This window comes from Corvus brachyrhynchos, unplaced genomic scaffold, assembly GCF_000691975.1.
Source record: "Corvus brachyrhynchos isolate BGI_N302 unplaced genomic scaffold, ASM69197v1 scaffold19, whole genome shotgun sequence".
Taxonomy (NCBI): domain Eukaryota; kingdom Metazoa; phylum Chordata; class Aves; order Passeriformes; family Corvidae; genus Corvus; species Corvus brachyrhynchos.
In genome coordinates this window covers 1918841-1927679 of record NW_008246061.1, presented here as the reverse complement: position 1 = coordinate 1927679, position 8839 = coordinate 1918841, and the positions used below count along the sequence as shown (strand labels likewise).

The 8839-nt window shown below is 61.1% G+C and overlaps 2 protein-coding genes across 4 annotated transcripts in view; one reads left to right on the top strand and one right to left on the bottom strand.

The window, feature by feature from the left end:
• Nucleotides 1-4175, top strand: part of THOC5 (THO complex 5) — a 13473-nt gene extending 9298 nt beyond the window's left edge. Inside the window, exons 12-21 of the mRNA XM_017746542.1 lie at nucleotides 57-156; nucleotides 294-402; nucleotides 1563-1664; nucleotides 1758-1854; nucleotides 2103-2217; nucleotides 2914-3017; nucleotides 3122-3209; nucleotides 3316-3431; nucleotides 3603-3793; nucleotides 3971-4175. Coding sequence (XP_017602031.1) covers nucleotides 57-156; nucleotides 294-402; nucleotides 1563-1664; nucleotides 1758-1854; nucleotides 2103-2217; nucleotides 2914-3017; nucleotides 3122-3209; nucleotides 3316-3431; nucleotides 3603-3793; nucleotides 3971-4034 — 1086 coding nt within the window. The 3' untranslated portion in view covers nucleotides 4035-4175. The remainder of the gene's footprint in view (nucleotides 1-56; nucleotides 157-293; nucleotides 403-1562; nucleotides 1665-1757; nucleotides 1855-2102; nucleotides 2218-2913; nucleotides 3018-3121; nucleotides 3210-3315; nucleotides 3432-3602; nucleotides 3794-3970) is intronic.
• An 877-nt stretch (nucleotides 4176-5052) lies between these two features.
• Nucleotides 5053-8698, bottom strand: NEFH (neurofilament heavy polypeptide). 3 transcript variants are annotated; one of them, XM_017746553.1, is made up of 4 exons: nucleotides 8334-8564; nucleotides 7523-7647; nucleotides 6825-7206; nucleotides 5053-6524 (listed from the first exon to the last, which is right to left on the bottom strand). In XM_017746553.1, the coding sequence occupies exons 1-4, from the start codon at nucleotides 8484-8486 to the stop codon at nucleotides 5556-5558; spliced, it is 1629 nt and encodes a 542-aa protein (XP_017602042.1). In that variant the 5' UTR covers nucleotides 8487-8564; the 3' UTR covers nucleotides 5053-5555. The 3 variants fall into 3 exon arrangements, with proteins under 3 accessions (XP_017602042.1, XP_017602039.1, XP_017602043.1); XM_017746550.1 differs by having other exon boundaries at nucleotides 5053-6696; nucleotides 6826-7206; XM_017746554.1 differs by having other exon boundaries at nucleotides 5053-7206; nucleotides 8334-8698.
• Between the last annotated feature and the right edge of the window lie 141 nt (nucleotides 8699-8839).

The following is an 8839-nucleotide window of genomic DNA, read 5'->3' as shown; positions in this document are numbered from 1 at the left end:
GTCCCTGGGTTGGTGAGGAGCAGGAGAAGGCTCTGAGAGCTGTTTTACCCCCCCAGAAGCGGCGCAGGCCCACCCTGGGCGTGCAGCTGGACGACAAACGCAAGGAGATGCTGAAGCGACATCCCTTGTCCGTCACCCTCGACCTGAAGTGCAAAGGTGAGGGGCTCTGGGGTGGGACAGCAGCTCAGGGACTGACCCCAGCACCACCCTGGGGACCTTGGGGGGAGCTGAGGGTGTGGAGGGGTTTCTCTGAGCTGGAGCAGACACCAATGTCACCCCTTCTGTGTGGGCAGATGAGAACGTGCTTCACCTGACCTTCCACTACCTGATGAACCTCAACGTCATGACAGTGAAAGCCAAGGTGACCACTGCTGTGGAGATGACCACGGCCATCAGTGCTGGGTAAGGAGAGTCCTGTGGGCAGCAAGCCTGGGGATCACTGGGCACTGATCCCATGGGATCCAGGAGCCCTGCAGAGCCTGGGGATCACTGGGCACTGATCCCATGGGATCCAGGAGCCCTGCAGAGCCTGGAGGTCACTGGGCACTGATCCCATGGGATCCAGGAGCCCTGCAGAGCCTGGAGCTCATCAGGCACTGATCCCATGGGATCCAGGAGCCCTGCAGAGCCTGGAGGTCACTGGGCACCGGTCCCATGGGATCCAGGAGCCCTGCAGAGCCCTCAGGCAGTGACCCCTCTGCTCTCGTGGGTCCAGGAGCCCTGCACAGCCCAAGCACCTTCCTCCTCCTCTCCTCTGCCATGACAATGCACAGTCAGGGAGTTTGGGAACCTCTCAGCAGTGCCAGGGCTGTCAGGAGCTGGGGGAAAGCCTCTCCTGCTGACACATTCAGCCTCCCTGCCACAGGCAGAGCCTGGCAGCTCCCTCACCTGACTGCTCCCGAGGTCACCTTGTCCTGAGCTCCGGAGATGCAGCTGCCTCTCCCTGTGCTCCCCAGAGCCTGCTGGAGCCTGACTGCTGTGAGGAACAGCTGAAGTGGCAGCCTTGGGAGCCTGCCCGGGGAGCTCCCACCAGCTGCCAGCTCTCTGCTGGCTCTCCCTGGGACAGGGGGTGGGAGAGGCTGGGCTGGGCTTGCCTGGGAGCAGGTGCTGCCTCCCAGCCTGTCCCATATGCAGCCTCCTCATCCTTTTGGGGTTCTCTTCTTGCTGCAGACACCCCAAACCCTGTGTGACAGCAGCTGGAGATCCTGTGCAGGGCGTTCCCTCCTTCCTGCTGCCCTTGGCTGTGTTACCCCAAACCAGGGAGGCTGTGCCTTGAGCCAGGCCCCAAATCCTGCAGCCCGTTGTGCTTGGTCGGGCTTGTGAGTACAGTCAGACATGAGGAATTTCATGGCACTGGAGGGAGCAGGAGCTGGTGCCCTGTGATTTCCATCTTCTCCCAGCCAGGGAGGAGACAGCTCTCCTTTAGGAGTGGAACTAGGGGAAAGTCATTCAGGTCTTGAGCTCATGGAGCTCTTAATCCCATTCTCTGGGCTCGAGGGCTGTTTGTGGGGAGATGTGGAACCCAGGCTGCTGCTGATTCACCTCTCCCCTCTTTCTGCCAGGGACCTGCTCTCCCCAGACTCCCTCCTCAACTGCCTCTATCCAGGGGACCACGGGAGGAAAACACCCAACCCGGCCAACCAGTTCCAGTTCGATAAAGTGGGGTGAGTGTCACCCAGGCCACAGCCATGAGGTCCTCGCCCCAGCACAGCAAATCCTCCCTGGCTTGATGTGACCCCTCCTCCTTGTCCCCACAGCATCCTGACCCTGAGTGACTACGTGACAGAGCTGGGACACCCCTACGTGTGGGTGCAGAAGCTGGGTGGCCTGCATTTCCCCAAGGATCAGCCTCAGGCATGGCACAAACCCCTCCCCTTTCCCCTGCTGAGGTTTGGGGTCCTGTCCTGTGCCCCTGCTGGCCCCAGCTGCTCCCAAACCATAAACTGGGACGGGCTGGGCTGGGTCTGTGCGTGGGGCCATGCTGATGTGTTGATGTCACACGCGGCGTAGTGCAAGCCCTGTCAGTGACACTGAGTGACCCAGTGGGTTTCTGTCCCTCTGGAGGGGTGGCTGCTGGGGACTGACATCCCTCCTGCCCACAGCACACGGTGGCTGCTGACAACTCCCTGAGTGCCAGCCACATGGAGCTGACGGTGAAGCTGCTCCGGAGCCGCCTGCAGTCCCGCCTGGCCCTGCACAAGCAGTTTGCATCCCTCGGTGAGTGTTGGGCTCCCTGCCCGTCCCTGAAGGCACAGGGCACAGTGACAGGGTCCTGCCAGGCCCCCCAGCCATCCCTGGGGACAGGGGTGCAGTGGCAGCATCCCCAAGCTCCAGGTGGCCGTGGTCCTGAATCCCAGTTACTCCACGCTGCTGCCCATCTTCAGCCAGTACCTGAACTGGGAGGGAGAGTGGAACAGCAGCAATCACAGGAGAGGAGACATCAGCTGGCTGACGTCACCTTTGATGGGTGGCAGTGCCACCCTCAGCATTCCCAGTTGTTCCCTCTGCCCTTGGGAGTTGTAGGGATGAGGGAACTGCCCTATTTTGGGTGGCAGAGGAAGGCTCTGCCCCTTCTGGTGCCCAGCACCTTTTTGGGAATGGCCATCCCAGTGCTGGGAAGCGATTTGGGACGTGGTGGGAGGTGAAGTGCACACCCATGTGTGTTGTGTGCCTGTCAGGCAGCCCAGGGATCCAGTGGGATCACAGCCCAGGGATCCAGTGGGATCGCAGTTTAAGGATCCCGTGGGATCGCAGCTCAGGGATCCAGTGGGATCGCAGCCCAGGGTACCTGATGGAGCTGCTGAAGGATAAGGGCATCCCCAGGTCCCACTTTGGGAGCGTCCCCGCTGCAGGGCAGTGACAGAGCTGTGTCCCCAGCCCTGCCCTGCTCAGGGGCCCTGTCCTTGCTTCCAGAGCACGGCGTTGTGCCCGTGTCCAGCGAGTGCCAGCAGCTCTTCCCGACCAAGATCGTCTCGCGCCTGGTGAAGTGGACAGCCATTCCCTACGAGGATTATGCCGTAAGCGCCGAGCACGAGGCTGAATCCCTCCCTTCCAGCTCCCTTCCAGCTCCTTTCCAGCTCCCACATGGCACTGGAGCCATCAGTCCTTCTCCTCCTCTCAGGAGCTGCCCTACACTAAGGATGTGATAGAGGCTGGCTTGGCTGAAGACACTCACCTCTACTACATGGCCCTGATAGAGAGGGGAACAGGTAGGCACCTTTCCTTCCCTTGGGAACTCCCAATCCCCATCCCAGGGCAGCTTCTGGGAGCCTCCATGGATAATCCACCCGTGGGTGATGCCTTTTCCTTGCTCAGCCAAGCTCCAGGCAGCCGTGGTGCTGAACCCCGGGTATTCCACGCTGCCTCCCGTCTTCAGCCTGTGCCTCAACTGGAAGGGAGAGCGGAACAGCAGCAACGACGACAACATTCGGGTACTGTGGGATGGGGGCACAGGGGCCTGCAGCACCCCTGCCTTTTTTGGGGGTGTTCTCAGCAGTTCTGTGTCCGTAACAAGGGAATGTTGGGGTGAGCTGGTGGCTGGACACGCCTGGGAATGCAGAGTAGAGATCCAAGCCTGTGCCGACCTCATCTCTGTTTTCCAGGCCATGGAGAGTGAGGTCAATGTCTACTACAAGGAGCTGTGGGGGCCCAAACCGGGCTACCAGCTCCTCACCAACCAGCTGCAGCGCCTGTGCATGGTGCTGGACGTGTACCTGGAGACAGAGCCCCATGATCCCAGCGTGGAGGGGCCCAAGGAGTTTCCCCAGGAGAAGATGTGTCTGCGCCTGGTCAGGTGGGAGCTGGCTGCGGGCTCAGGGTGCTGGCGGGGACTCTGGTGGCATTGCTGATGCCTGGAGCCAGCCTGGAAGCCTGTCCTGAGGGAATCTGCCCCCACAGCTGGGCAGTATCCCGGGGACTGGGCTTTTTCTGTGATCCCTGTGGGTCACAGCCTCTCCCTCTTCTCTTCCAGGGGTCCCCTGCGCCTGAAGCCCTTCAAGTTCAACTACCCCCAGGGGTTCTTCAGCCATCGCTGAGCAGCCCTGGGCATCACTCTGGGGCTCGTTCTCTCTGTGGAGGGAGTGTTCCCATCCTGACATTTCAGCTCCTTTTCCAAGATTCTGGGTTTTGTTTGAAGGTTTTGTAGTCAAAGGGATTAAACTGAACTGAAGAAAAAATGTGTGGGTGCCTTGTCCGTGCAGAGGGCTGGGATGGCCGACCTGTGGGGGCTGCAGCAAGCCCTATGTCCCATCCCTGGGCTCTGACGGCCTTTCCAGGGATGCTGCCTGCCTCCTCACTTCCCTCCCCTCCCCACCACGGGGACTGGGGAGCTGAGATGGCTAAAAACTGAGATGGCTAAAAATAGCCCTTTTCCAGAGCCCGCACTGCAGCCCCAGCCTGTCCTTGCTGCCTGGCTGCCATCCCATCGGCACCATCCCTGCATCCTGGGGGGCTTCTCTGCTCCCTGGCCTCGGAGGGGAGCACAGCAGGGTCCTGGGAGAGAGGCAGGATGAGGGTTGGGACATCCCAGCATCCTGGCTCGCCCTGCTTGGCATCAGGGAGTTGGGATGTGCCCCTTCCCCGGCACTGCTCCGTGTGGGGTCCCGGATTGGCAGAGCTGGGGTTCCATCCCCCCTCCCAAGGTCGCTGTCCCTCCTTCATCCCAGCTTCTCCCTGTCTCTCCTGGGAGTGATTTCTCCCCCAGAAGGGCTGACAGCCCCTCTCCTACTCCCCCCAGCTGCTGCCCTCGGTGCAGTGCTGCAGTGCCAGGCTGCGCCGCAGCCCTTGGGTCAAACCAGGCTCCCCCAGTCCCTGAGGAGCCACGCTTTAAAAAAAGAAGGAAGGGAAAAACCACACTGAAATCCTTTGGAAAGCACGGCAGGGCCGGCCCTGTTTCCATCCTCAGGGCACAGGGTCCTTCCTGCCTGCTGTGGGGTGTGTTTCCCCTCTGGAAAGCCCCGTGTCACCCAGCTCAGCCCTGAGTGACAGATCCCAGCCCCACATTCCCACCTTCCTTCCCCGTCCTCCCCCCAGGAGGAGCCAGCAGAGCCGGGGTGTCTCCGTAAGCACTTTTATTTGGTTATTGCACAGAAAGCAAGTATCAGTGGGCTGAGGTTCCTGGTGCATCGGGTGTGTCCGTGAGCATTCCAGCAGCTCCCAGCCTCTCCCACCTCTGCCTGGAGGGACTGTCACCCCCCAGGGCAGGGCAGGACCCCCCAGCCCCCCCCCAAGCAGCTACAGCTCTGCATTGCACTCATCCATCCATTGCACATACATTAAATAAATGCACTTAGAGGAGAAGGGCAGTGGGGTTCCCCCAGGGGTCCCCCCTCTTCTCCTGGGTTATAATTCAAGTGTTTAAATGTGGCGCTCGGCGAATATCACGTTCTGCGAGGGAAGCAATCGCCCACCCGAGGGGCTCTCACGGGCCTATTGCTAAGGGAAAGCCTGGCCTGGGGGCTCTGGGGGTCCCTGGGGTCCCACCCCGGGCCCAGCCGTCGGAGGGAGCGGAGCAGCTCCCATGCCCAGAGGTGCCTTTGGCGCCCGGGACTCTCCTGTCACTTCTTCCCCGGCGCCGGCTCTGGGGCTGTGCCCTCCTTGCTGGAGGGAGCCTCCACTTTGGGGGGGTCCCTGCTGGCTTTGGGCTCATCTTTGGGTTTTGCTTTAGCTTTGGGTTCTTCCACCTTCTTGGGTTCCTCTGCTTTCTCCTTCTTGGGCTCTTCCACCTTCTTAGGCTCCTCTACCTTCTCCTTCTTGGGCTCCTCCGCCTTTTCTTTCTTGGGTTCCTCCACCTTCTTGGCCTCCTCCACCTTCTTCTTGGGTTCTTCCACTTTCTTCTTGGGCTCCTCCACCTTCTCCTCAGCCTTTGGCTTCTCAGCCTCCTTGGTGGCCGCTTTGCTGACCTCCTGCTGAGGTTTTGCTGGAGCCTCCTCGGCCTTTCCCTCTTCAGCAGCTTTGGGGCTTGGCTTGGTGGCCTCTTTGGCCTGCGGAGCTGGAGGCTCCGGCACAGTGGCCGCCTTCTCTTTGGGTTTCTCCTCTGCCTTGGCCGGGACGTCCTTCTTGGGAGCTTCCTCCTTCTTACCCTCCTCGGGCTTGGAGGGAGCCTTCACCTCCTTGGGCTGCTCCTCCTTGGCGGGGGCTTTTGGCTCCTTTGGAGTAGGGCTTGGCTCCTTGGCCGGGGCCACTTCCTTCTGTGGAGACTTGGCCTCGTCCTTCACGGGAGATTTGACTTTCTCTGGGGACTTCACGGCCGGGGCCTTGGCCTCCTCCTTAGAGGGGGTCGGGGGCTTCTCTGGGGGCTTCACAGCCGGGGCCTTGGCCTCCTCCTTAGAGGGAGTCGGGGGCTTCTCTGGGGATTTGACAGATGGGGGTTTGGCCTCCTCTTTTGCGGGAGTTGCAGGTGGCTCTGGGGACTTTGCAGCTGGGCTCTTGGCCTCTTCTTTAGAGGGGGCTGCAGGTTTCTCCGGGGACTTGACAGTCGGGGTCTTGGCCCCCTCTTTTGAGGGGGGTGCGGGTTTCTCTGGGGATTTCACTGTCGGGGTCTTGGCCTCATCCTTTGAGGGAGGTGCAGGTTTCTCTGGGGACTTCACTGATGGGGTCTTGGCCTCCTCTTTTGAGGGCGTTGCTGGCTTTTCAGGGGATTTGACAGCTGGAGCCTTGGCTTCCTCCTTTGAGGGGGTTGGGGGTTTCTCTGGGGACTTCACAGCCGGGCTCTTGGCCTCCTCCTTTGAGGGGGTTGCAGGTTTTTCTGGAGATTTCACGACCGGGGTCTTGGCCCCCTCCTTTGAGGGGCTCGGGGGCTTTTCAGGCGACTTGACTGCTGGGGACTTGGCCTCCTCCTTTGAGGGGGACTCGGGTTTCTCTGGGGACTTGGCCTCCTCCTTTGCAGGAGACTTGGCCTTTTCTTCACCCTCTTCTTCAGCTTTCTCCTCTTCTTCTTCCTCCTCCTCCCCCTTCTCTTCAGCTTTTTCCTCTTCAGCCTCTTTCTCAGCCTCCTCCTCCTCTGTGACCTCCTCGGTCACCTGGATTTCCTCTGTCTGCTCCTCCACAATCACCGTCTCCTTCTCTGATTTTTCCACCACCTTGATCTTCTCCTCGCTCTTCACCTTGATGCTGGTGGGGATGCTGGGAGCCTTGGGGAGCACCTCGGGGTAGGAGAGCATCCCAATGCCAGTCTCGAGTCGATATTCCTCCCCTTCCAGGAGCTTTCTGCCAGGGAGAGACCAGAGCAGGGCACTCAGCGATGGTTTCTCATCTCCTCCTGTGACCAGGAGCTGCCAGCCATGTCCTGCAGCTCCATCTCCTTCCCTGCCCCATCCTGGATGACCCTCCTGCTCCTGTGGCCTGGGAGGAGCAGGTTTCCTCGCCCTTCCCTCTACACACCACTGGGTCACCCAGTTGAACATTGTCCACCATGGCTTTGGTGGATGGATGATTTTCTCACCAAAAAGAGCCCAGGTGTTAACGAGGGACCTTGAGCAGACCTGGCTGAGACCCCCCCACTCCTCCCCCTGCCCCCCCGTACCTGTAGGCAGCAATTTCGATGTCCAGGGCCATTTTGACATTGAGCAGATCCTGGTACTCCCGGAGCTGAGCTGCCATCTCCCACTTGGTGTTCCTCAGCTCGCTGTCAAGCTGCTGGATGGTTTCCTGTGGGCACACAGAGCAATCATGGCAGGGGGACACATGACACAGTCCCCAGGAGCAGGGGGACACAGAGAACTCCTAAACTGTCCCCTGGTCTCCAGCACCAGCGTGTCCTCACAGAGGAGTCTGCAGCCACCTCCTCCTGCAGACACACAGGGAAGGGGACACAGCCAGGGCTTGTCCCAGGGTGTCCAGTTGCCTTGGAGGACCTGGCAGGAGCCCTGCACCCCTGCAGCAAGGAGCTGCACTCCAGCTGAGCCCCTGGGCCACCCCCAGCACTCCCTCCAGCAGGGACAAGCTGTGGGAATGCTTCCAGGACTCAGGTGAGTCCAATGGCAACTAAACTCACCCTGCCACCAACACAGCCCTCACTGCCTGGATCTGGGGGACAGGATGTGGCCTGAACCCTGGACACACTTCCATGGTGTTTGTGACCATCCTCACAGGCAGCTCAGCACCAGGCAGGGCCATGGGGCAGCTCCAGGGGTGCTGAGGGACACAACAGCCTGGACACCCCTCAGGCTCTGGGTTCCTGATCCCTGTGGGCTGGGGAAGGCCGGTTCTGACACAGCCCCGAGCATTTGCCACAGCTCACTCACATCCCTGAAGCCAAAACCCCAGCGCTGCTCCTCCCCAGCAGCTGGATGGTCCCTCCCCAGCCTGGGCTGCTGCCCACTGCGCCACGGTACCTGGTAGGACAGGACATCTGCATGATGGCGCTCCTCCGAGTCCTGCCTCTGCCTCTCCAGCGACTCCTGGGTCCCTTTGAGGGCTTCCAGCTCGGTGGTCTTGGCCTGGAGCTGCCGGCGGTACTCGGAGATCTCCTCCTGGGCCAAGCGCATGGCGTCCGTGTTCACCTTGGCCACCTCCGAGAGCTTGTCCAGCCTCACTGCAACGGGGAAAGGGGAAGCTGCAGGGCGGGAGGGAAGGAGGCTGCAGCCTCCCCTCCTCGGGGAAACTCCGATCTGTCCATGCCACACATCCCTGTCCTCTGCAAAGCCCTCCCAGGCTCCCTGAGCACTCTGCCTTCCCCACCCCTCGCTCCCTCTGTGCCGGGGAGTGAAGGAGGACGGGCAGGAAGAGCTCGGAGGGTGTTTCTGCCATCCTGGACTTCACCCGGTGCAGATCCTCGCCGCAGCCCCCGCCTCTCCTTCAGCTGTGCCACAGCCGCCGCCCCACCCCGCTGCCCCCCCGC

What these genes read in the sequence shown, in the direction of transcription:
- NEFH (XM_017746554.1), bottom strand. Translation starts at nt 8,486, where the DNA reads ATGCGCTTGGCCCAGGAGGAGATCTCCGAGTACCGCCGGCAGCTCCAG. An exon ending in CAGATGTCCTGTCCTACCAG is followed by an intron (nt 7,648 to 8,333) that starts GTACCGTGGCGC and finishes GTGTGCCCACAG; the next exon opens with GAAACCATCCAGCAGCTTGA. An exon ending in ATCGAAATTGCTGCCTACAG is followed by an intron (nt 7,207 to 7,522) that starts GTACGGGGGGGC and finishes TCTCCCTGGCAG; the next exon opens with AAAGCTCCTGGAAGGGGAGG.